Here is a 27,806-nt window from a genome sequence, read left to right on the forward strand (position 1 = left end):
TCAGCTCAGGTTTGGGGACAAAGTCAGAGAAGTAAGATTGCGTTGGTATGGACATGTGCAGAGGACAGATGCTGGGTATTTTGGGTGCTAAAGCTGCCAGGTAAGAGGAAAGCTTAAAAGAGGAGGCTTATGGATGTGGTGAGAGAGAACATGCAGGTGATGGGTGCGACAGCGCAAGATGACGAGGACAGGAAGAGATGGAAAAAGATGATCTGTTGTGCAGCCGAAAGAAGAAGAAGACAATCGCAGGCCGACTCGCCTATAAACTACTTACAGACATGTTTTGCATCGTTTCGCTACTAAATAATTAAACACAAAAAAATAACAGACTCGAAATATTCCGCTACGCCTGCAGCTACCTCATTCCTCAAGGCGGTACAAGCGTGTCAACCAGATTGTCTAAGCATAACACAAAGCGCTTAAGTACGGTGACCGATGAGCACAAGATATTCGCCGTTATACCACGACGATTTTGCGTTGTGAGAGGGTGGGTTAAATCGGCTTGGTTATGACATCACACATACACACACCATAAACAATTTTTAAGCATGCGTAAAACAGATTGGGTAGCACTGTAAAGTGTGAGCGATAAAGTAGGCTTTCAATACGCATGCGCCCGCGGATCGGGCGGGCAACGTGCATGAAAGGAGTATTGCAGAAGACCCGGATGTGAAAACTGATTGGTTCGCTTCTCTGACAACAGACTTGAGCGCCAGACAACGTTATCCGTCCGGTGTCCGAGGAAAGTGCGCGTGTATTCGTTTATCTCTGTGTAAAAAACAGGCGATTTTACAAAGTTAATCGATCGTGTATACAGCTTTTGCGTTTCGAAGATAAATAACTGTGAAGAAAACAGAAGATTTTAATTTTACAATTTACACTTTATTGCAGGCATTGGTACAAGTCGTCGGTGTTGCTTGCTGGCACTTTAAGTAAACATTCGGCTTCGTCGGATTTCTGGTTGGAAAACTTAACTTGTTTCGGTTAATTAGATTTGTATTTGTTTAATTAAAAAAAACTAGAAGGAGATATGATTGTTTTCAAAGATCCTTCGCTGCCAGTTTTCTTTTCTTAATATTTTAAACAAGTTTTCATTGTCTTATTTGGACTTTTTGCAATACTGGTTTTACGTTTTAAAATTTTATTAATGAAGAATGCCTGAAATCAAAATCCAGCACGTCGTTTCTTGCAGTAGCGAAGATTTGGTAAGTATTAGTCATTAAGCAACGTGACAGAAGGGTCTTTTAAAAGTGAAGTTTTATGTGGTAATTGTATTGGTGTGAATTATTTATGCCGAAAGTAAAGCCGATTTTCACAGTTCGTTTATGAAAAAGTTTGTTTCGAAAAGGCGGAGGCTGTTTTTTGTTTTATTCATCCTATTTGACATTAACCCAGAAATGTTTATTAATGCGTGTATGAATATGAATGTTTGCATAGGAATTGATGATTGTTCTGTAAAGCAGACTTTCCATAATTATCACTCGAAATGATCTGATTGTATTCCTTGTACTATTTGTGAAGCCTACATTAAAACATCTGTTCAGTCTCGTTTTAAAAGAAGGGCTTGCAAGCTTAGCTTTTCAGTTTCTTGTATTTAAAATAAAAAAAAATCACATTTTTACAATCTGCCTGTAATCGTCACCATTTTATAATTGTGTGCAATTTTTCCTCTGTTTTTAGACTTACAAAGCAGACAACCTGTTAAAGGCTGACACCTATAGAAAATGGAAGGCTGCAAAACCTGGAGAAAAGCAGATATCAGTAATTTTGCAGGTTTGGTTAACATTTCATATTCTGTTTACTGTGTTAGATAACCCTTGTCTACACAGATTCCATGAGTATCATCTTTATTCATTTGTCGTTGTATTCGCCACGGTATGCATAATCTGCAGACATTCAGAAGTGACTACAAACGTGTGGAGCTTAAAAATAATGTGGTAAATATAAATTCATTCCATTCATCTTTCTGTCCCACTTCTCCAGGGCAGGGTCATATGCAGCTGGAGCTTAACCCAGCAATCATGGGGTGCAGGACAGGGCGCAGGGTAAAAACACCCAAAGGCCAATTTAGCAACACCAGTTCACCCAACCTGCACATTGTTGCACTGTGGGAGGAAACTGGAGGACCCAGGACAAGTATACATAAACACAAGGAGAGTATACAAACTTCACATGGCAAGCGTCTGGACATGCACCCCAGTCTCCTTACTGTAAGGCAGCAGCACCACCCACCACCACTGTGACCCCCTGTCTTTGGCATAAGGCACACTTAAAAACACACATTCCTATTTATACTGGGCCAGTATCGCCTCTGCTGGTGACAACCACAATGACAGCAAACTTAAGTAGCATTTTCGGGCATCTTCAGTCATGATGATAGAATAGACTTCAGGTATGTCCTGAGTTTGTCTCACACTCTGCCCAGTGCATTGCTGAATTTGGGTCCCTACATAAAAATGAAGTAAGACATTTTAGTCTAGCAGATTATTCAAGACATTGTAGTTCATAATATCTGCCCTATTGCAGAGTTCAAGGTACACAAGACCACTAGGGGGTGCCGTGTGTTGTAGTCTCACAAGAGTACGGCAGAAAACAACCAGTCTGGCACATTCCAGTACAAATCTACCTTTAGGTTGTGTTGAAAGAATGTCTGGTGCCGCCAGGGCAATTCTATGTGTATGACACCAGAGACAACAACATTTATTTCTAGAGCACGTTTTCGTACAATTAATGTATCTCAAAGTGCTTTACAAGATGAAGAAAGAAAAAAAAATAAAATTAGGCAATACTAATTAATAAACAATAAAGTAAGGTCTGATGGCCTGGGATGACAGAAAAACCAAAAACTCCAGACGGCTGGAGGAAAAAACAAAATCTGCAGGAGTTCTGAGGCCACAAGACCACCCAGCTCTCACTAGGCATTCTACCTAACATCAGTGATCTCAATCAGTCCTCACGGTTTTCAGGCTTCACATGGAAGAATTAGACGATGATGGTCATGTGGAACTCTGGCTTTCAATGTAGAGACTGATGATGTCAGTCGGGTTCCTTGAAATGCTTACGGCACGGTGCCCAGAATGTGGTTAGGACACAGTATACAAGGGCCTTGCTTCCTTTGCTCTGTAAGAGTCAGAAGGCCACTGGCATCAAGAGCTTAGCTGTGCAGAGGGAGGAATAAAAGCCAAAGTATTAAAAGTGAGCAGAAGAAATTTGTGACAGAGTCGGCGGAGGTTACTGCTGTTTAATGTGCTCTGGGAGGACAGTTGTTTATTATTTTGTTGTACTTTGCTGTTCCCCTGTATTACTTATTTAGGTTTTATTATTAAAGTTTTTTTTTAATTTTTTTTATTATTTTTTTTTTTTGACTCCTGTGTTTATATTAGATCTTTGTGAACAGCTCACACAGTCCACACACATGTGACTGACTGCTGATGGTGTGTTTTTGTAATTCCATACATCTTGCTGAAAAATAACCTGTACTCTGAAGTGTGTATATGGAGCGTTTTCTGTGTAAAGATGGAGTCATTGTTGATTTGTGTAAGGATGTTTGCATTAAACGGTACAAATTATAGTGTGACGTTAACCTCTGCATGATGACATTCAACAACAACAACAACAACATTTATTTCTATAGCACATTTTCATACAAACAGTAGCTCAAAGTGCTTTACATATTAAAGAATAGAAAAATGAAAGACATAATTATAAAAAAATAAATCAACATTAACATCGAAAAGAGTAAGGTTCAATGGCCAGGGGGGACAGAAAAAACAAAAAAACTCCAGACGGCTGGAGAAAAAATAAAATCTGTAGGGATTTCAGACCAAGAGACCACCTGACCAGTCCCCTCTGGGCAAAATTCAGCCTGTAGCTTCCTAACTGTTGGCACATGTTGCCTTTTAAGCAGCAGCAAACTCTTCTGAATCAGTTTGTACATCCTGTAATTTATATATACTACTATATTTTGTATGCTTCCTAAAAGATAAGGAATATTATTGTTTTAATAGTTTAGCCCAGGGTTGGGCAGTATCGGTCCTGGAGGGCCTCAGTGGCTGCAGGTTTTCGTTCCAACCCAGTTGCTTTATTAGAAACCAATCCTAGACCTTATTTAATTGTATGGTTTGCAAGTCTATAATGTTAGGTTCTTATTTTGGAGATTATTTTTCCTTTCCAAGAATATTATCTAAATGATTTGAAGCCTGAAACAGATCACTTTCAGTCTGTTACAATAAAACGCTTAAGAGAAAATGTATCAAATAGTGCATGATGAACACACACAGATGTAAATGGAAACAAGCTAGATGGAGAACTGCTGGCTCCTTTGTCATTTGCATTTTATTGCTAATAAGGAGACATTAAAACAGTGAATGCAGCTGTTTAAGATTGAAAGAAGCAATTAAGGGTGGGGAACCTTAACAAGCGAGACCGCTACAATGAAGCATCAAAATATTACTTAAGCAATAGTTGACTTCTCATTAAGAAACTGGGTTGGAACAAAAAACCTGCAGCCACTTCACCTCTCCAGGACCGACATTGTCTACCCCTGGTATAGCCTGTCAGTTACAATAAGTCTTTTTGGTGCTGGTAAAGAAAGCAAGAAAAGACAGACTTTTCTGTGAGCCTTATTTCTGAAGAAGTCTAGTAAATTTAAAAATGCAATGATGCATTGGTTAACAGTGGTGCTCAATATAACCTTGGTGATGTCTGTGTGAAATGTATTTGGTCTCTAATCCTAATTTCTTATAAATCTGAATGAAATATTGGGATAGCTCAGCTATTATCTCAACCAACGGGCTTGGTGGACTGAATGGTCTCTTCTGGTTTGTCAAATTCCTCATGTTCTATCCTTTTATTTTTTTTTTTTTGTTTTTGTTAATGAGTACCCTGGTTTTCCTCCCACACACCCCCAAACATGCAAGTTAGATTTATCATCCGCTCAAAATCTGCCCGTGACTGAGAGTATTGTGATGTTGCTGCTGCCCAGTTAAGCTCTGGCTGTGGTTGCTCTAAACTGGATTAAGGGATGGGTTTGTTATTTTTCAAGTTAGACTTTTTTCCTCACAAACATGCCATATATTCATTTGTTACCCAAAGTTGTATCCTAAAGTTAAGCTTTTTTTTATACATTTTAAAAAATCCATAGCCTGTCATGATGTTTTATAATGGAATCAATTACATGTCAATGAAGAACTTTAAAGTGCCTTGAACATAGGAAGGGTGCTATATAAATAAAATGTATTATTTATTATTATTATTATTATTACTAGTGTGAACGCTGGCCCGGACACACACAGACGGACAACATAGTTCCACCCAACACACGTTTATTTGTACAATATTTACAATTAGTGCACTCACAAACCCCAGTGCCTTCTCACCGATTCCCCCAATGTCCAGGCCACACAGTCCTGTGCCTCTCTTTCTCCTGGCCGCCTCCATTCCTCACTCCAGCTCCGTCCTCTTCCACCCGACTTCCGCTCCTGACTGGTGGGAGGCGGCCCCTTTTATAGGAACCCGGATGGGCTCCAGCTGCTTCCCGGCAATCTCCCGCGGACACACCCCCGTGTGGCGGAAGTGCCAGCTGCGCACCCGGAAGCCGTCCGGGTGTCCCCTGTTGTCTTCCCCCCAGCACTTCCTGGTGTGACGGAAGTGCCGGGCTCCCGGGATAATCAGGCACTGGGGCGCCGCCTGGTGGTGGCCACGGGTCCCTACAGGGCTGGGCTTCCAGGCCCTCTACCCGAGGCCTCCAGCATAACCAGGACGGACGCCCCCTCTCCGTCTGGAGGAGGCACAAGCCCTCCTCTGGTCCTCCTGGGCGTCCCGGCCTAAGCCCGTTACAATAACGGGCGCTAGAACAGTAGTGCATAAACATTAGTAGGAACAGTCTATATTAAATGGCAAGGACCTTGACCTCATTCTGTTTCTTGTCTTAATTTTTTTTGTCAAAAATATTTTTGCAAGAAGCCTAAAGTAAAATAATAATAAAAATAAAATAGAAACGTATATGACGATACAGTAAGTATAATTAATACTGCCTTAGTGTAAAACTTTGTAACAATCTGTAAGACACAATATCTGAAGAAGATATTTAGATAAAATTTTCTATTTTTTTACCTCATGAAATGTTTCTATACAATTTCATTATAGACAACATTACTTGTAAATATTTTGTCCGAGTTCGGCCACAGTTTGCCTTGTTCAGGAATCTCTACAACCTTGACAACAACATCTGGAAAACTTCTTACTCTTGATAATGCAACATATAACTGACTGTGGCTGAATACTGGTTCTGGCAAGTAAATGCCAACTTTTTCTAAGGTTTGCTCTTCTGAGTGTTTCTCTTTTAGCGTTTTTCTGACGGTCATTTTCTTTTTCTTCAATCAATCTATTTGCTCGCATTTTTCTTTGTCTTTCAGCCTTTCTTTTGTTGATGTTTACTTGTTGAGCTGACCGTTCTTCCAGGAGATGTTGCTTATATTGGATTTGATTGTCTCTGTCTTTCGTCCTACTTGACGTGTCCTTTTTTTTTTTAGGTGGCATGTTGTTAGTAGATACGTCTGTAATATTTTCTCCTACAGTAATACTGGCTTGTATGTGGCTGTAATATGCATTACTGTATTGTGTGTCATTAATTTTCTCTCGCAGTAATACTGGTTTGTAATTCCGTAAAATGCCTGTAATTTTCTCTGACAGTAATATTGGCTTTGTTGTCCGTAATATGACTTTAATTTTCTGTCACAACAGTGGGCAATCAGCAGAGTGTCCCCAGCAACTAATGTAATGTGTGGCATGCTGCTTATAATCGTGCCTGTGGTGTCTCACCAGCAAGTACTGTGCAGTTCTCCAGCAATTATCTTAATCTTTGGGGGTCGTGCAGCTGATTATTTAATGTGTGGCGTCTCCCCAGCAACGGATTTTATGTGCGCGGCCGCGACTACCCAATCAGCACTCTCCCCAGCAATGGTGTCCTTTATTTCTTATCATGTACAGCCGTGGCAAGGCCGTTACCACGTGCCCAGCTTCCCGTGTGTGTGCTTTATTTGCTTATCATGCGCGGCAGCGGTTAAGCTATTCGCTGTGTGCCCAGCGTCCAGTGTGTTTTCGTCCACAGTGCTGAGCGCATGGGCGGGGCACGGTGCGATGTGCGGCGCGGCCCGCACATGCGCACTTCACCAGAAGACACACACACACGGACACCTGGACGCACACACGGGTTTTATTAAAGAGGATGATTATTATTATTAAAGCCATTTTTAGAACAAACCCACACTGAACCATTAGTTGAATCAAGCAATAGTAATGACAATGTAAATTGGTCATCAAACATTAACATGAATGGTGAAACTGACTAATAAAGCACCATATAACTAAACCACCATGATGCCTGGACTCTTTGGTACACCGTGGTGCAAGTAGGTGCGTGGCAAAAAGGCAAACTGTGATCAAGTAGAAGAACAAGAAAGATGTTACCCCCCCGAGCACTGTCCATAATGCAGCAACTGTCAATGTTCATGTCAGGGGAAATGTGTCTGCCAATAAGCTCTGCGCTGTGGTAGCCTATGATAACACAATGGGCAGCTTTGATTGTGCGGATCTGGCACTGAAATTCTACCCTGTCATGCTCAAGCAACAGAAAAAATATAAGAAAAGTACAAAAAGAGTCTCTCTTTTGCTATTCTGATTGCGGCATCTGGCTCTGTGTTGGCGACTGTTTTAAAACATATGACAAATCACGTGTACTAAGTCTGCATCAGTACAGCAGTGCACTCTCGACATATCCTTTTCTACTGTATTTATGTTCCTGAGTTGGTATTTACATGCTCCTGTTACATGTAATATATACATAACGTAACGTACGTATATACATAACGATAACGTGCAGTTTCTCTGTACGTTTAGCATTCGTTTGCTCAGAGGTTGATGTGCTTGCTGCTTTCTGAGCAGCTCTTCTTTTCTCCACCCTAGCGGCCTGCTGCTTCTCTTCTTTCGTCGGCATGTTTTTGCCTTAAAACTGACTAAGTTAATTTTTGTGTGTTAATTACTTAGTACGTTTTTCTTACTTTTTCACTTAAGCGGCCCAATCTGCCTCAAGAATGATTAAAGATATGAAGAGGTAGGGGAAGTGACCGCAAAGGTGGTAGGGAATGAAAACGATGCACGTATGCATGCGCCGCCCTGCTGCATGCTGCCGAGAGTTGATTCTACAATAAAATAAAAATAAAAAGAGTAATAAAAATCATCACCCCGAAAGCAGATAGTAGGCATAATGTAGTATACATTTACCAAATTTCAGGTCAACAGATGAAATGGTTTGCGAGCTCCAGGTGATTTAGAATCCTGGACAGACAAACGAACAGCCACGGTAGCATATAATATAAGATTATATATACTTGTAACATTTCTGACTTGTTTTCCAGGGGTAAACATAATGTTAAGGATGCTATGGTGGTTCGGTTGTGAATTAGCTTATTAATATCTCTGTTGCTTTAATTTAATGAAAATTTTACATTTGCTTGTGTCGTAAATTTTGTTGTGCTGACTGTTGTATCAGTTGCTTTTTATGTCTTGTATTTTTTCTTCTACAGTTTGAGAAGTCTGAACAAATCCACAGTATTGACATTGGGAATGAGGGTTCTGCCTTTGTGGAGGTGCTTGTAGGGAATTCAACATGTGTGAAAGATCAGGACTATGAGGTATGTGAGCGATGCAATGAATAACTCTTTATTTAGAATTCATAATGTTGAAGTTCAGATTTGTGAGTAGAATTTGGGAATGGACTCCAATTTAAGTACTTGTACCTACAAGGCCTAGTATTTGATGTAATGGTGTTGTGTGTTAGGCTGTTAATATTACAGACTAGAAATTGACATGTTTTCTGAAAGATATTTATAAATAATTGATTAAGTTTTCTGGCCCATAGGGGGCACTCTAAAGATGTCTAGTCTCCCAGATTGACCAAAGTGGTTGGGGAAAAGACATCTTATACATGATCAATGCAGCTGAAGGGAGAGCTTTACCTATCACAATAAATGAGCAAATACCCCAAAACAACGTACTGACCCTTTCTAACAGGTTTATATTGTCATTATTATCACATGCACAGAGTCCAGTGAAATATTTCTGTGCATTTGTTAATCAGCATGCAACACATGAGCACACTGCAGTGTCATGACTAGAGAGTAGAATTAACTGATCTCAAAGCTTATGTTTTCCTTATAAGAAATATATCAGAACACAGTTTATAGCATTATTTACAGTAAGGAAACATTCGGTAGAATTTGAAACACGACTATATATTTAACAGTTATAAACTGAATAACTTTCCAGAGAGTAAACAGAAGTAAGTATTTCACTATGATCCTTACACAGGATGATAATGACCCTATAACCTATTTAGCTGCTGGCTTAAAGCAAAGAGCTTGACATAATTAAGATTTCAGAATCTTAGCAAGCAAACTAACTGAAAACATTGGTAATAATAAAACGTATAAAGCAGCAAGTAATTCTAAACGGAGAGCGTTCAGCATTGTTTTTTGGTTTGTCCTCCTCCCATTACAGCCCCTCTCCCCTATAAACCCTATATCCTTTATTTTGATTTGGACTGATTGTAGCATAAATGCAAATTTTTGTGAGAATCTGGTCAGCAATTTTTGTGTGCTTGGCAAACAGACAACAGCTTATGATTTTATTTATATAGTTGTGTAAGAAAGCTTTTCCAGAAACACACATGCAGATTTTTCTGAGAATCTGTTCAGCAATTTGTGTTTTGTGTTGCTTGTGTGGGAAAATAAACCTCTCCGTCTGTTCAAATGGGATCGAGCTTTTGAAGTGTAGACAAATGAGTGACAGGTGGAGGCAGGTCTTCAATTTCAAAACTCAATTCCGTTTGAATACCCTCTGTATGCACTTCTCAGATTTTTTTTTTTTAATTTAACAATATTTTAGCAAAAAAGCTAAAGATTGTGCACATCTGACTCTATAACTAACATGTGGATTATTGACATTTTTTTTCAAGGATGCTTTCATATTGTTTGCTTTTGCTCAGTATTAGCTACCCACCGTCCTCCATTGAAGTCCATTGTATCATAATGATCTCCGTTCTCTTTGAAAACGTTAGATTAAAAATGTGATCACTTGAAATGAATGGAGAAAGTAAAAGATAAAAATAAATAAAATCTTGTAAGGCTGGTGAAGGTAATTGTTGTTTGAATAACAAATATTGTTTATTATACTCTTAACAAATAATTGACTTAGGCCAAATGGTTTTGCTTCTGCAATAAAATGATAAACAGTGACATTCTTTAATCTTCCCAACTATGTAAACTGTAGTCTCATCAATTTAAGTATTGAATGTTGTGTATATTCATATTTTTTTCATAGTCGTTTTGATTAGAGAGGTGCTCTTGTTCCTTTCCCCAGGTTATACTGGTGACCTCTTCTTTCATGTCCCCAAATGAGAGTCGAAATGGAACCAACTTGAATCGTGTGCGAATGTTTGGACCAGACAAGTTAGTAAAGACAAATGTGGAGAAGAAATGGGACCGCGTCAAGATTGTCTGCACACAGCCTTATAACAAGGTAATCTACTGAATGCAGCACTGGCTATGTAGTACTGCTTTAAAATTCCTTCGATTATGTTGCTGCTGGTTGTTGGTTTTTTAAATGATGTTTTATTTGTTTTGTAGAGTACCACATATGGAATTTCTTTTATAAAATTTCATTCGCCTCCTGATCCAAACGAAGTTTTGAAATCCTCTCCACCAGTAAGTACAGTCATACCCAAGGTATACAATGAAAGTACAGTGAAAGTGTAAAATACCGATCTGTTAAAGACAAAGAAAAATTATAAATATCAAAAATTCTGTACAGTATCGGGCATAACTGGTCCTGCACAGTCCCAGTAACTGTAGCAGGTATATTTAATTTGTTTTCTCTTAATCAGTGCTTACTTCATGCCTGTAAAACAGCCTTCTCACTCCTACGTTCCAAAGTATACAGTAGTAAAATTATATGGTGTTAATCTCACAGGACCTGGTGCATGCAGTTGTGCGTTCTGTCAGGGCTTCCATGAGGATCCTCTTGGTTCATAATTTTCTTACCACTGATCAAAAGCAAGTTGCACTGAGGTTTAATAGCCTCAGCCCCTGGCTCCTTATTCTGTCTGTGCATCTTCTGTACTTTTCAAGCTGAAGTTATTTCTTCACAAACATGGTATATATGCATTTGTCATACAAAATTCTGTAATGAAGTTAAGCATTTTCCATAAATTTAAAAATATCTTTAGCTCACTCTGGTGCTTTTCAGTGGAGGCTCTGGGGCACAGGACACCATCAGAAAACAAAATAATACAGATGAAACGCAATAGTTTCGATATATGAAAACATGCCTCCTGTGTTTCCAGACTATGTTTGTAACAATAAAAGGGATCTGGAAACAATTGTTTTATTGCATTTTTTTTTTTTTTGTAATAAAGATATGCTTTCTATTTGCGTGTGTGATTTCCCACATAATTACGGAAGTAAATCAAAATAAATCCAGCCACATGGAGCAAACAGTTTACTGTGATTTGGTCATTCAGGGAGGTGAAAAGTTGTTGTGCAGGAAGACTAAGTGTTGAGCTGTCCCTCTCAGGTGGCTTCTTTTAAAACGGACGAATGTCATAGTTGTGGTGTTTTTTGTTCAGTAGTGACTTGTGTAAATTATCTTACAATGTGTGTGCAATCACAAGACGCGTATCAGTACTCGCAGACTGTCCTTGACTGGCAAATAAGAAATATTGGGTAAGTTGTTAAGCTTTTCCCCCATGCCCTGTATGCTTCCAGTTCAGGCCAGATGTTTTACATTTATTTATTTGGCCAACTCCTTTATGGAAAGCAACTTCCAGCATTTATGATACAATTGCTTAAATTTCTTTTGTTTGTCCAATTGGAGCACATGCAGGTGTAGTGATGTGCTCAGGGTCACATGGTGTCAGTGGCAGGATTTGAACCCATAGCCTCAGGGTTTGAAGTACAAAACCTTAACCACTGTGCCACACTACCTTCCTGGATAAACTATAAAAAAAAAAAAATGTAACCAATTATATCTCAAAGCATTGTGAGCTGCCTTGGATAAAAGCGTCAGCCAAACAACAAGTAATCCTAACTCATTGTCATTCATTTATTACTACAGTACAGGGGTACAAAGAAGGGCCTGTGCCAGTTACATCAAGCACATTTCACGAGACTGAAGTGGACAGAATGCCAGTCCATCACTGGGCATACATACTCTTTCACTGCCCCATACACTCACACATGGAAACAATTTAAAACTGATTAAAAGAGGAACAACATAAGAACTAGAGAAAGTCCCATTTGTTGGGGTTTAATCCAAGGACTGTAGAGATCAGCCATCCTATTGCCCCAAAACTGGTTTCAGATTAATTGAAACGTGAAATAAAAACACGTTTCGTTGTTCAAGTTAACTAATTAGGCTTGTGAGCTGCAGTATAAAGAAGTCTATACTAGCTGGTAAAGTGTTGACCAGTAGGTGGTGTACTGATGCAATTTTTCAAGTGAAATGGTTACTGTTTCATCTTATTTTACTTGCAGTATGTTCATATTTGGCATACCCCTTAGCCAATAAAACAAAATAAGTTTGTTTTTAATAGGCCATATGATTTCGATTAAAAGTTATGTATGTAAGTTAAAAAATAATAATAAAAGAAATGGAAGTATATTTTTATTGCTGTCTTTTATGGTTTCAGGAATAAAAAATGATTTTAATAGGAATGGTTATTATTACAGATATTAAAATGTAGAATTTGGAAACATTAAAATCACTGTCAAAAATGGCTCATTCACTTGACTTTCAACTGCTTTTCGTTATGAGAGTTGTACTGGCAACCCAGACACTCCAAACTCCAGGGACAGTTACCGCAACCGGAAGGTAAACCTATAGGTGACTGCATGATAATCACAGAAATACAATCCTAATGGCACCTTGAGGTCCTATCCCTAGTTTTTACCCACATTGAAAGGCACTAGAAAGCATCCCTCAGGTATCCCAAATACCTCAGCTGGTTCTCTTTCATTCAGTGCACTAGCAGCTCTATTCAAAGGTCTTTCCAGACTGCTGGGCTCTTTTTCATATGAGAAAGAGCAAGTTTAGCAGCTCTGCATAAAACACCCCATCTCCGAAGAAGACCATGAGATGCTTATACCTCTCCACCTGAGGTAGTTGGCAGAGTGCAAATACTGTTTGTTTAATGAGGGTGAGTTTTGCACAGTAGCTGAGTAAAAGCCAAAGCAAGTCAAGATCCCCTCGGTAAGCGTCACTGAACATGAGGAGGCTGATGACCTGCATTGAAGTTGAGACACCTTCTAAGATGTCATTTAGCAAGTCGATATACACCTTTAATGTTGTGTGTAAACAGGCTCTGTCTAAAGAGGTAAAGGCAAGTGCGTCAGTTTTGGACGTAAGCTGTGCATGCACCCTGGGAATGGGTTGTTTTTGGAACTGCAGCTCATATTTTGAACCTGTACATATCCGTGCCCAGTAACTGCAGCCAAGATATTAAGACAAGAGAAGTTTCCTACCAAAAAGTTTGTATATGTATATAATACAAAGTGTGATATAAGATAATATAAGAGCATATAATATAATATATACTTGCATACTGCTGAAGAGAATCTAAAGAACAATGAAGTTGCCCTAAGGTTTTCCACTGAGGTCTTTAATGATTGCATTTCTGTTTTTTGGAGGTATTTCTCATGATACGTAGATGACATCACATATATGTTTACTGACCCACACTTTCTATTGACCAAGACTGTGTGATCAGCACCAGCTTAGTGCATTCAGTGAGGAATCTGCAGGCTCTACTGACCAGTGCTATATATGGACTTGCCTGTCTTAGCCCATCCCGCCTTAGTCTGTCACATTGGAGCAGTGCGCCTCTTCCAGTCACTAAACCGGTGTTATTCCGTAATTCACTCTGACAAAAATCTAACCGGTTAGTCATAGGAGTGACCATGTTTGTATGAGAGGTGAAAAATCAATGAATGTTTGTTCAGAAGTGCAATGGACTAAGGAATTGCAGGTATTTTGGACCTCACAGACACAGGAGACAGAGACTGTGGCTGAACCTACCCATTCTTGTTAACCCTTCGTACAACACCTGTTCTATCAGGCAGCATGCCATTGGCTAACACAAAAAAGGGACAACCATGGCTGTGCTCAAAAGTCATCACATGGTCTTTAAATTTGATGTGCCCCGCCATTTTCAGTCATGTAAATTGACAGGGTCCAGCAACGAGATGAGCAACTGCAGTCAGCAAGTCTGACGTACTCTATGATGCGTAATATGACATTGGCTTTAGTGGAGGAGTTAGATAATGGGATTGAACGACACTAGTACTGCTAAATCTGAGCACAACAGCAATGCTAGTGACAAAGACTCGTGAATCATTTTGCCTTTATTTCGTACATTTGGCGAGTATAGATGTAAAATTCCCTTTGTGATAGTTATTTGTCAAATTTGTATAGTTGTCTGTGGTATTTGTGTAATTGTCAGTGGTTTTTAATAACATTAGCTATCTGTGCTACTTTCATTAACGACAAAAAGCACCTTCTAAGGTGAAACGGAGGCCAAAACCTCTTCATTTGTTAGTGTGCCACGACTATACAAGTATAATATTGTATGTGTGTATATGTGTTCTTTCAGTTTTCTCTTGTATTTAAAGAATTTTCATAAATTGTTCGTATTCATTTCACAGAAGCTTACAAAGCTGGGGCAGTTTATAGTGAAAGAGGAAGAGCAGGGTACGCCCCCTTTAAAGCCTGGAAGTATTTTTTTCAACAAAAAGCCACAATCCTCTCCAACATGTAAGTTTATCCTTCTAGATAATTAAAGCAAAATTATTATTATTTCTAGATAAATAAGTATTTCCCTGGTTATTAGTTACATTGCATTACTTTTCAGGGGTCATGTTTTATTGTAAGGTCTTTAAAAAGTACAGTCATAATTTTTTAGCTTTTTATCCTTTTAAAATTAAAGCCCAGAACTCATCAAAAAAAACTGGAAATTGTGTTTTGTCAAATGCCATCCATAGTTCACGTTGTTGTCACACTGATTTTTAAGTCTCAGTGTTCATTTTGTAGCCTTGCTTTACCTTTGCTGTTGGTTACATTTTTCAAACTGCTTTGTTAAAGGAGTACTCCACCAAAAAAAATCCTATTTTCTATATGTAGTTTGAGGTGATGGCTGAGAAAAAAAATTAATCTCATGTTTTCATGCAGAAGGGAGATAACAAGGTTTCTGATATACCCGAGGTCGATGTCCAGTGTTGCTTGACAATAGCGTACATTAGAATAACATCCGTGAGAAAACTCTCAGTATTTGCTTTGCTTAACCATCACTTGTACAGTCATCTAGTTTTCTGCTCACAACATCCCAAACACATGTATTTTGACCAAAATATTGTTAAAGAAACGTCCTTTGGAAAATGCTCTGCTGAACAAAAATGGAACCCGCCCAGGCACAAACCTCCATTGGAATTGTAAATCCGTCTCCACTGTTACATTTATTTTTGCAGCGGAGAGCAACAACTGGAGTGCCTCGGGAGTGTTTAGTGTCAGGCCGTTAAACTACACAACTGAATTGGCCTTCTGCATGTTGAAGTATCTCAGATATGCACAAGTACATTAATTTTTCTTATCTCTCAGTGTATGTTTTTTAGTTGATATCATATAAAGTGCAGTGTTAGCCAGTGGATAAGCTGTTGCTGGGCCGTGAGACCCTGACCAATGAATGGGGCTGGGTGGAACATCAGATCTTCAATTCAGATGCTTTGGTACATCTAAGTGCACTCTATTTTCGTTCACAAACATGTTTTCCAGAAGTGCTTTATTTACCAATATTTAGTAAAAATGCACGTGTTCTGGACACTATGAGCATGCGACTAGATGACTTGACAAGTGGATTATGTGACAAAAGTGACGCAAGATTTTGTTTTTCCGTGGTTTTTTTTCTTGTCTAGTATCGGTCACCATACACCCCTAAAATATTAGAACATCTGTTGTCCTTGCTCTGCACATAAACATTGGGTTGAACGTTTCCTCTGTCATCACTACAAACTACATGGGTTAATTAACATAAAAAAAGCTTTATTTGAGTGGACTGTTTCTTTAAGACCCCTGCAGCTGAAAACCTGATTATTTCATTGATAGCATTCTACCTTTTTAAACCTGGTAATTTTTAGAAATTTATTTTGACTCTTAACAGCACAACAGACGAGGAGCTAAACGATTTATTATTTGAAATTTGTGAAGTAAATCTTAATGACATTTGAACTTCTTCTAATTGGCAAAACCATTGTAAGTTAATGTGAAAGAATTAATAAACATTATGGTGGAACAAAGAAAGTATTTCCATATCAGCAATAACTCTTAATACAAATTATTTATTTAAAAGTTAAATGATTATAAAGCACGTTCTAAAACCGTGCTTCTTAAACGTATTTTCTCACAGCCATATTTTCCAGGCCTTCAGTGACCTCTTAGGCACAGCCATGAGCAGTGTGACTGTCTGCAGAGAGAGTGTCAACCTTGTCGAGAGGTTTACTTACCTCAGCAGTGACATTCATGTGACTCTTCCTATGAAGTCGGTAGATGGATTGGGAGAGCATGGGGGGGTCATGAGGTTGTTGGAAAGGAGTGTTTGGTGCTCCCGATTATCTCAACAAAAGAACGAAGGTCTAAGTCTTTAGAGTCCTGGTGCTTTCTGTTTTGCTATATGGCTGCAGTTCTCTTTGGTGAATCCTTGGGTACCGCTGGTTTTACTTTGTGTTGTTCATGGAGTCCTTAATGAGGCACATTACCTGCATTGTGAGGCAGCATCAGTTACGACACTACGGGCCATGTGGCACGATTACCCGAGGGTGATCTGGCTTGCAGGATCCTCATTGTTGAGGACCTGAGCAGCTGGATCAGGCCAAGGGGACATCCATGGGACACCTGGCTGAGGCAGATAGATGTTCATGTCCGGAGGGTGGAACTGGACCACTTGTCTGGTTTGGAGGTTGTCAACTGAGATCCCAAGCTATTTCATTGTGTGGTGGGTGCAACAACGTGCCCTACCAGTGCATGCTCACCAGCCTGACCTGACATATTTTGCCTTCTTTGTGTCTTGCCTCTGAGAATAATTAGAGCCGTCACAGCAGACCAATGTCGTTTGCTTAAATTAATGTTGTAATGTATTTGTGGCGACCCATCACACCATAAAACCATACGTGACCTTTCCCGTTGAATACAATTGTGAATCTCGACTCTGTGTGACCCAGATTCAGACATCATGCAGCCATAAAATGGGTTGCAATCCATAGTTTAAGAACATGTGTGTTAAAACATTGTTATTGTGAGATACTGATAACCTATGTAAAAAGAGAGATGAGGAGAAGACTTCAGTTAAGATCTGTTCATGCCTTGCAGAGGTAGTGTATCTAGCAGTGAAGCTGCAAGCAGCATGTTAAGGACCTTCAGATCGCAACGTTTTATAGACATGTTAGGTAGATAAGATTTTCAGACCCGTGTTTGTCTTAATGTTATTTTAAACATTTACAATACTTCTGTGTTTATGTAATGAAAGACTAATTCTTCAAAATGTCTTGGTTTGCTTCTAGCTGTAAATCAGAATGATAAACCCACTCCAAGCTATGCAGCTGCTTCTCTTCAGTCAATAGGCTTGTGGTCTAACAGCTCTTCGCCAGTAGCTGCTGAGAAGCCAGCAAGCCTTGCAGCCACAGCACCAAAGGTCAGATTATTACATTTTACTGATTTAGTATCATCCCGTTTAGCCATTTGTGTTTTACTGAAACTCGGACAAATCAGTTTTTGATACCATTAAATCTTGAATAATTTTGATAGCGTATAAACATGCTTTTATTCTTTTCTGATTATTATTTTCAATGGGTGGCATGGAGGTGCAGTGGTAGTACTGCTGCCACGCAGTAAGGAGACTGAGGCCCACATCTCGGGTGTCCCTCATGTGGTAATTTGCATGTTCTCACCATGTCCACATTGGTTTCCTACCACAGTCCAAACATATCCAGGTTAGGTGAATGCCGTTGCAAAACTGGCCTCTTTGTGTGTGTGTGTGTGTGTGTGTGTGTGTGTGTGTATATGTGTGTGTTTATTGGAGATCAGGACTGGCGCCCTGTTCAGATGTTGCTTCTGCCTTACACTCAGTTATTGCTGGGATCGTCTGCAGCTGCCCACTGACCCTGTCCTGACTAAGAAGGTTAGGAAAATGGATGGATTATTTTTTTTTTCAACGTAATCTCATCCTAATCTTTCATCGTAATCTTTAAACGATTCCTTAGCTCCTCAGGTATCCCTCTTAAAAAAAAAAAAAAAAAGCTTTCCTGGTTGAAATGAATTATTAGACATGAAGAATTATGAACTGAAGTTTGCTGTCTAGGTATTTTCTGAATTAATAATTTTATATTGGTCCTGTTTGACTGAGAGTCTTTTGTGATGAGCTGCTCCGTATCCACAGTTTCTAATCTGCCTTGCACCCATTGTTTCTTCTTCAGCTGGCTAAAAATGAGTCTAAAAAATGAATGGAATGGTCGCTGATCAAATGTAGTCTTTACAGCCTTTTGTTTTAGTAGAGCGAACCCATGATTGTTTTTTTCATATTGATAACTGTCATATCATTTTGTCCATTATTTTTTATTTATTTTTTACATTATTTATACACAGTGCCCAGATAACATTTTTTTCTGAACAAAATTTGGACTAGAATACCACCCATCACACTTCTAGCCTTCCTGCTGACTGGACACTCAAGCTCGTTATTATATTGTCCTTATCACAAAAAGGACATTGTGCACCTAGAGCGGAAACACCCAGGAGCTCTTCTACTGGCTTTGAGAAGTACCTCTGTGGAGGAGGGACACCCACATAGAAAGGAGATGCCCTTCCTTACAAACCAGCTTAAGCAATTGACAAAAGTTAATCCTAAAATAATTGAGTATATTTTCATAGCTTGTCTAGCATTTTTTTCTAAAATGTCAGTTACCCCCAGCAAGCCCATTCCCCAGTAGATCATTACATTGCTCCATCATTTGTAACATTTGGATCAAAGAAGTTAACAGTCTAAATGTGCAGCACTGCTATAAATATTTCTCTTCTGGGTGAACTGTTTCATTTTTCAGTGACGGATTTGGTTGAAACTCTTTAAATAACAATTCAGAAAGAAAATGACAGGCAGTTTGACATGGCTTTATATTTCGCTTGTTAGAAGTGTATTTTTTTTTTTGTCTTCATTCATGTCTATTGTACAATCATAAAATAAAAAAAAAATGTAAAGGCCATTTTCATTGTGCCATTGTTCAGGCAACAGGCTGAGATTTTTCTAGCAGAAGCGTCCATCTTTTGCTTGGGTGAGATCACATATGGCATGTCTCATAAATGATATGTGTGTAAAGTAATGTAAAGCTAATCGTGCCTTTGTGTGTTTGTCTGGCATGCAGATCCACACCGTTGAACCTGTCCCTTTCCCAGTTTGCTCATAGTCCCCCAATTATACAGGGCACTTATAAGCCATGTTTCATTCCAAAATGTTTATTTAGTGACCACATCTGTGCTTTATTAGGGTGGTGCCCTTAGGAGGCATTTTTGGGACTTGGCACAGGTGTGCAAAGTTTCTTCCCACTGTGGGCTTAGTTATTAATATGTTGATTTGGGAACAAACATTTTCCTTGTGTGGAGTTCCTTTAATGACCACACCTGCACTTTATTTAACCCCAGGCAGGACTGGGTACCCCACTGATATTGTCTATAGTAAAAATTAATGCAACATGGTTGAATTTTGTATGAGAGGTTGGACACTAAGGAGGGAGAACAGGACCGGTGGGCTACACAGAGGGACCGAGCTGGGAGAGATGTGAATCAGGTTAGGGTCATAAAGGGTAAAGATGGAAAAGTACTCACAAGCGAGGAGGGTGTGTTGAGCAGATGGAAAGAGTACTTTGAGAGGCTGATGAATGAAGAGAACGAGAGAGAGAGAGAAAGAAGGTTGGATGATGTGGAGATAGAGAATCAGGAAGTGCAACAGATTAGTAAGGACCGCGATGAAGAGGATGAAGTATGGAAATGCCGTTGGTTCAGATGACATAACTGTGGACACATGGAGGTGTTTAGGAGAGATGGCAGTGGAGTTTTTAACCAGATTGTTTAATGGAATCTTGGAAAGTGAGAGGAGACCTGAGGAGTGGAGAAGAAGTGGACTGGTGCCGATATTTAAGAATAAGGGGGATGTGCAGGACTGCAGTAACTACAGGGGGATAAAATTGATGAGCCACAGCATTAAGTTATAGGAAAGAGTGGTGGAAGCTCAGTTAAGAAGGGAGGTGATGATTAGTGAGAAGCAGGATGGTTTCATGCCAAGAAAGACCACCACAGATGTGATGGTTGCTCTGAGGATGTTGATGGAGAAGCTTAGAGAAGGACAGAAGGAGTTGCATTGTGTCTTTGTGGACCTGAAGAAAGCAAATGACAGGGTGACTGAGAGGAGCTATGGTATTGTATGAGGAAGTCGGGAGTGGCAGAGAAGTACGTAAGAGTTGTATAGGATATGTACGAGGGAAGTGTGACCATTGTGAGGTCTGCAGTAGGAGTGACGGAGGTAGGATTACAGCAGGGATCGACTCTGAGCCCTCATTTACAAGGGTGATAGACAGGTTGACAGACGAGATTAGACAGCAGGTTGAGGAGACCCTGGAGAGGTGGAGATATGAAAAGAGAGGAATGAAGGTCAGTAGGAACAAGACAGAATACATGTGTGTAAATGAGAGGGAGGTCAAAGGAATGGTGAGGATGCCGGGAGTAGAGTTTGTGAAGTTGGATGAGTTTAAATACTTGGGATCAACAGCACAGAGTAATGGGGATTGTGGAAGAGAAGTGAAGATGAGATTGTAGACAGGATAGTATGGGTGGAGAAGAGTGACAGGAGTGATTTGTGACAGACGAGTTTTGGCAAGAGTGAAAGGGAAGGTCTACAGTACGGTAGTGAGACCAGCTATGCTATATGGGCTGGAGATGGTGGCACAGGAGACAGAGCTGGAGGTGGCATAGTTAAAGATTATAAGATTTGCATTGGGTGTGATGAGGATGGACAGGATTAGAAATGAGGACATTAGAGGGTCAGCTCAAGTTGGATGGTTGGGAGACAAATTCAGAGAGGCAAGATAGCGTTGGTTTGGACATGTGCAGAGGAGAGGAAGGTCTAAGAGAAGGTTTATGGATGTGGTGAGGGAGGCCATGCAGGTGATGGGTGGAACAGAGCAAGATGACAAGAAAAGGAAGATATGGAACAAGATGATCTGCTGTGGCAACCCCTAACAGCAGCAGCCGAAAGAAGAAGTAGTTGAATCTTTTTAGTATTAATTATATACACTGTTTATTTTTTATTTGGATTTGCTTAAATTTTGGTAAATTGTGAATTTCCCCTTGGGATTAATAAAGTATCTATGTATCTAATCTGTCTATCTAGTTCACTGTTATTTTTTGCATTTTTGAAATATAGGATTCAACACCAGGAAAGAGAAAGTTTGAATTCACTAAAGAACGACAGGCAGCCCCTCCGCCTCCTGCTAAGAAGCAGCATTCCCAAGATGTGGAAGAAAATACTTTGCCAAAAGCCACATTAACAAACTCTGTTCCCAAAAAGACTAAAGGTGAGGAAGTCATTTATTTAAAATGAAAGTGCATAACCTTTAATAACATATATTGTGAAATAATAGCAGACAGTAAATTCATCAATTAATAATAATAATGTCTGATCCAGTGTAGGTATAACATGGGTTTAAGATGCTAATGTCAGCATTGATAAGGATACTGGGCTTCTTAGTAATTCTTGAGTACCTTATTTATTGAATACCTCTTGGACCATCTTTTGTATCTTGAGTATTTTGTTATTGTTGTAAGACTTGAAAGTTTCTTCTACATCATTACATGTGCTCATATTTGACAAGCCTTCTTTTCATATTCATATTTAAGTTGCAGTTATATTGTAGAAGAAAAAACACCAAACTGATTCATTCTGCAGTTGTTCCTTGCAGAGGCCAGAAGACGACAATCCTAGCTGTTCTTCATCAGCATTGACTCACTTTAACGTTCTTTTGTGTTACTTTATCTCATACGTAGTGTACTTTATTATTTGGCACCACAATTCGTGTTTAAAAAAAATCACTGTAGAAATTTGCTTCTCTGATGATGGTCACACAAACACAAAAAAGTGGATTTCTACACAGGATACATAAGCATACCAGTTTATGAGTGAATGTGCTGGAAAAGAAAAAAAGGAAGATTAAGCGACTGTCATTCCATTCGGAAACCTCTGTTAACTGGAATGATCCGAGCCTCACGCTGCCTCTCGACTTTAATTACAAAGCAGCCTTTGGGATTTGCAGTCATCTGGGATGCCGCAAAGAGAGTTGATTTATGTGTAAATTTGTCTACTTGCTGAGTTTTGGAGTGTTAGTTATAGTGCAGTCCTCCTGTCTTCATTGTAATGTTGCCTTCTGCTTGTAGAAGATGGTACTGAGATGAGTTAGAACGTTATGTTCTGTTTAAATCCTTTAACATTACACTGTGCACAAGTACGTATATATTTGTACACATCCTCCTCAAATAAGGTGTAAAGTCCAAATTATTTTGTTACAAAAATTAATTACAAAGACTTTTATGACATGTATTACAGTCATCTGATAATATTTAATAAAATAATTACTTCTTTTAAGTTTTCCACTATTGTAGGCAGCCTTTCAACACATCAACAAATAAATGAGTAAAACCTCATAGTTGTTTGACTGGGTTCATTGAATATTTTTCGATTACTGTCTCAAAGTTTCAGATGACATATTCACCGCTAGTTTTTAACTAGTTATTTCATGTGGCTGTTTTACAGAAACCAGTTCTCCGCCATGTTAAATCTCCTTCTATCCCTGTGTGGTTTTATCCATAATTCACTTTCTCCTTTGATGCCTTTATGACGTAACTGATTTTTATCCTAGGAGATTTGTTTTTTTTAGATTTTGCTGTCTGTAGTGATAAAGGATTTGAGATGCTGGTAGCCACTGATGTCATGGTATCGATTTAGACAGCATCTTCAATCTGTGTTTTAAAACATAAAGGCCAGTAATGCCTGCAAGTTACTATTAAGGTAATTGGAAGAGTCTCTGTGATGATCTCAGTTTAAATAAAATTCTTTGTTGACCTTCATTAACCTCCCTTTGTGTAGCATGTGCTGCTCTAAACCTAAATGCTGAAGATGATTAAATGCTTTAGAAAATTGGTTTTATTCATTAAAAATTGGACATTATCTTGAATTAAGAAAACTGTCTGCAGTTGTGCATCTTTTGTCAATAATTTCTTGTACTTGGGGAAATAAATACTAAGGAACATGATTGCGGTTTGTTTCAAAAGCTTCGCAAAGAGCTACTCCACATGGATGGCCCTTAACCTAACTCCACCAGCACTGTGAATTAGGGATGGAGATAAGTGGAATTGAAAAAATAATAATTTTATAATACCCAACTCTTGATTGGCAGAGCGCCAAATTGTGCAGATGGTTGCCAGTGTCTTTATAATGAGTTTTTATTTATTTATTTAATTTTTTTGTGAAATTCATGATGTGTCAGAGTAGCATTCATTGTATTTCAAGTAGTAATTTAACTGTCATCATCTGCCCATTTTGTAAACCCACTTGTCTTAACTGGGGTCACGACGAAGCTGGAGACTTTCCCGGCTGGCATCAGGCACAATGCACCAGGCAGGAGCAGTCGCAGCCCATCACAGGTTAACTCGCACAAACACACCTGCGGCCAGTTTAGCATTGCCCAGCTGCCTAACCTGCACGTCTGTGGAATGTTGAGTTAACAATAAGCAACGGTTCTCAAATTCAGTGTACTTTTTTGTTATTCTTGTCTTAGACCTGAAGACGCATTTTTCTGTTAATAGTAGTAATGGTAGTTGTAGTAACACAGTATACCAAATTAAAAGTAATGCCGTTGCGGAGACTGGTTTGGGTGTTGTATGTAACTGATGGGACAAACAGCAGGACAGAGGTACCGTTTGCTTTAGATGAATACATGTAATGCTTGTGTTTTAATGTACATGTCATTATTTATTTCTTTAATCATATTTGGCAGAGCGGCATATTTTGCCCTACAGTGGCCAGGGCACTTGTCTAGGATTAGTTCCTTCCAAGCCCCTGATGCTGCTGGGATGGTCTCCAGCCCATTGTGACCATATATTTCAATAAGCAGTATTATTATAGAAATGGAAATTCTTAGTTTTAGTGAAAAGTATTTTCTTGGTTTCAATTATAAGACCCTTTATTCATATGGATTTTCTGTGTCCGACATGTGTACAATGCAGCATTCTACAAAAACACTTCTTTACTGGTGCAGTGTAGACATCTTCAAGTTAACTTTTGTTCAGTAAAGTAAAGGTGAAATTTAAACCTAAAGATCTGAGGACATAAAACCTCTTAGCTAGCAGATATCTGCTGCTTCAGGTGCCAAACACTAACTTTGATATGTGCTCTCTGTCAAGGGTTACTTTATTAGACGACAGTGACACACACAGGCTCCAGCATTAACTTGGAGTGTTTTTTAAACCAAAAAGAATAGAACTATATTCACACCCTTATTTACACACGTATATTTAAATTAATTTTGTTGAGTTACCATGGAGTCATGTAAAGAACATTTCAAGAATGCAAGATGTCAGATATCGCGGGATCTTTAACTAAAGGAGAGGTTCTATGAAATACGCAATTGCACATCTTTACAGACTCACATAATAATGAAATGGTGAGAGACCAAGATGGGGATGGGGGGCTTGGCAAATCAAAATGATTAAGCTGCATAGACTGTGTAGATTTATACATGCTATCTGTAAAACGTTTCTTACAGTATTAATACTGTTTTAACATTTCATACTTCTTTCATCAAATCTTGTGTGAATCTTTCTCCCGTTTCTAAATGGTAAATGACTGAATCCTTGGGTACTTTTTTCTTTCATCCCTTTAATAGTATCACTATACATTGCAAAGTTTTGAGAATTTTGCTTCAGTATTTATTTTATAAGGTGGATAAGTAGCTGCCACTTGTTGTGCATCACTGGTGCCAACTAACACTTTATTTGCCATTTTATTACTATCTTTTCAAGGTGTTTTTTTTTTTTAATTGTGTTTTGCCAAGCTAATATTCTAATAGAAATCCAGGTTCCTTTTATAGTGTAATTTATCTTTTTGTAATCATTAACTTTGATGATAACCTTGGTACTGTATTATGTGCAAACAAAATGAAAGAATGCAGTTACCAAAAATGACTGAATAATGTTTGTGTATGTATTTGTATAAATATAAAGACAACAAAGCCTGCTGATAGGAAGTTTTAAAACTCATTTTTAATGATAAAATTAAGCTTTCCTTTCAATCAATCAATCAATCAATCAACATTTATTTATATAGCACATATTCATACAAAAAAATGTAGCTCAAAGTGCTTTACAAAATGAATAGAAAAATAGAAGACACAATAAAAAATAAACATAAGTCAACATTAATTAACATAGAATAAGAGTAAGGTCCGATGGCCAGGGTGGACAGAAAAACAAAAACTCCAAAAGCTGGAGAAAAAATAAAATCTGTAGGGGTTCCAGACCAAGAGACCGCCCAGTCCCCTCTGGGCATTCTACCTAACATAAATCATCATATTTTCATGGAAGGACCTGATGATGATGGTCACGTAGACTTCTGAATTCTGATCATTTTTAAACACATAACATTTATCTGTTTTGTTTTCTTTCTTCCTTTCTTTAGGCGAGACACCTTCTCCCTCACAAAATAAATCGCCAAAGGAAAAGAAAATGGCAAGCAAGCCTCCAAAGTCTGATGTGGTAGAGTTCCACCGAATCTTGGAAGGCACTGTGTTTGTACTCAGTGGCTTCCAGAATCCTTTTAGAGCTGAACTGCGGGACAAGGCTTTGGCCATGGGAGCTAAATACAGGCCGGACTGGACTCCAGACAGCACTCATCTCATGTGAGTGTGCTCACCCGGTGTACTAATGTACAAATAATGGGCCAATGGCAACATATGTATGTGACGGACATATCAGTGTTTTTTGGTAAATGTTTAATTCTTGCTGGTATTGATGAAAGAATTTCTTAAGTTATATTTGATCGGCCATTCTTCAGTGGCCATTGTCGTCTTTTGGAGTCACTTGCATTTATGCTTAATACTTTTTTTTGCAGTTGTGCATTTTCAAACACCCCTAAGTACAGCCAAGTGAAATCCCAAGGTGGCAAAATTGTAAGAAAAGAATGGATAATGGACTGTCACAAGAGGAAACAGAGAATTTCCTACAAACAGTAAGTACTAGTTCAACAATTTCCTTTTTGTCATGCAGAGAACATTTTCTGGGAAGTGGTTTATCTAACAAAATTTTAGCTAAAATAATGTGTTTGGGATGTTACAAATATACAAATGGACTATGTGACACAAGTTGTTAATGGACACGATAGTATTTGCTGTTTAAAGTGGGGCTTCACAAACATTTCAAGGGAAATTCCTGATAGAATGGGTTGGACGTGCTTGGTGTTGATGCACTACCCTGATTTTCCAAAGTGTTTATTTAACAATATTGGTGATATGAGCATCATGCAGAAAAAGTATGAGAAAATGCAAAATGTTTAACAGCCATATTTTTTGATGCGTCTTTCCTTATTTACAGCAAGTGAACAGGAGCAATATAGTGCATTTTTATAAACCGGAATTTGAATTTCTCCATAGGATTAATAAAGATTATCTAATCTAAAGAGCAGAAGATATTCAGGTCAGAAATACCTTGAGCAAAGCTCATTAGTTTTCCAAACGTTAACGAACATACATCATGGCTGCTACTCGTTCCTATTGCTCATTTGACTCCGGCCCCAAGCACGTCCTCAGAAATTAATGTGACAAGTGTGTGAGTTGCAGTACCAGCAAGTTTTGGGATATGACGATCTGTTAGAGCAGGTTGGAAATGATCACCTTTACGATGCGACAAACATGTCTGACTTTGCAAAGTGAAAAATGCCTGAGAAAAGCAGTATGGATGCAGCCATTGAAAGATAACGCAGTGTGATGGCAAACTGCATTGCAGCTCCAACAGGATCAATGTGCGTGCTTCAGTGTTTAATGAATGGTTCGATGTGGTGAAGCAAATCATCAAACTTGCTCAGAGTCGCACCGTCGATAGAACAGTGATTTATTTATTTTTTCGGTGGGGATTCAAGGAATACACCCAGTCTTGACCCGACTTGAACACACTCACAGACAGAGACACGAATCAAATAGGTGAGTGAAATATATTAAGTGTAAAATCAAATATAAACCACAAAAATCAGACAACCCTCCCCTTCCCCTTTGGCAATACAAATACTAGTATAACACACAACAGTCAACCCCAACAATAAACACTCACAACAATCTCCTTATCACAGTTTCAGTGCTGCAGAAACTGATGAAATGGTATGGAGTAAAGAAGACGATAACGATTCTAGGATAAGCTTCCGTATTAAATGAATTAATCAGTCCTACCGGTAGCCATCTGAAGACGCTTGACGACTAATCCACCACTATTCACGTGACAGGCAGGCACGAGACAGTCCATTCATCCATGTAAGAAATGGTATAAATGACTTCACAGAGGTTACGTTATACGGGATACGTAGACCTCCTCTTTTTGCATCGCCAGCCCCTTTTCAAGTGTCC

General features: G+C 38.9%; 1 protein-coding gene across 2 annotated transcripts in view; it reads left to right on the plus strand.

Moving 5' to 3' along the window:
- The first annotated feature begins 682 nt into the window (after positions 1-682).
- The window catches only part of xrcc1 (X-ray repair complementing defective repair in Chinese hamster cells 1), a 69,296-nt gene continuing 42,172 nt past the window's right edge, over positions 683-27,806 (plus strand). For both annotated transcript variants that reach the window (XM_039770597.1, XM_039770598.1), the window contains exons 1-10: positions 683-1,205; positions 1,681-1,773; positions 8,586-8,693; positions 10,420-10,578; positions 10,686-10,763; positions 14,757-14,865; positions 17,661-17,791; positions 21,569-21,719; positions 25,874-26,093; positions 26,306-26,422. In XM_039770597.1, the coding sequence (XP_039626531.1) occupies positions 1,155-1,205; positions 1,681-1,773; positions 8,586-8,693; positions 10,420-10,578; positions 10,686-10,763; positions 14,757-14,865; positions 17,661-17,791; positions 21,569-21,719; positions 25,874-26,093; positions 26,306-26,422 (1,217 nt within the window). In that variant the 5' untranslated portion in view covers positions 683-1,154. The remainder of the gene's footprint in view (positions 1,206-1,680; positions 1,774-8,585; positions 8,694-10,419; positions 10,579-10,685; positions 10,764-14,756; positions 14,866-17,660; positions 17,792-21,568; positions 21,720-25,873; positions 26,094-26,305; positions 26,423-27,806) is intronic.

The sequence above is a fragment of the Polypterus senegalus genome, chromosome 12 (assembly GCF_016835505.1).
Source record: "Polypterus senegalus isolate Bchr_013 chromosome 12, ASM1683550v1, whole genome shotgun sequence".
NCBI lineage: Eukaryota > Metazoa > Chordata > Cladistia > Polypteriformes > Polypteridae > Polypterus > Polypterus senegalus.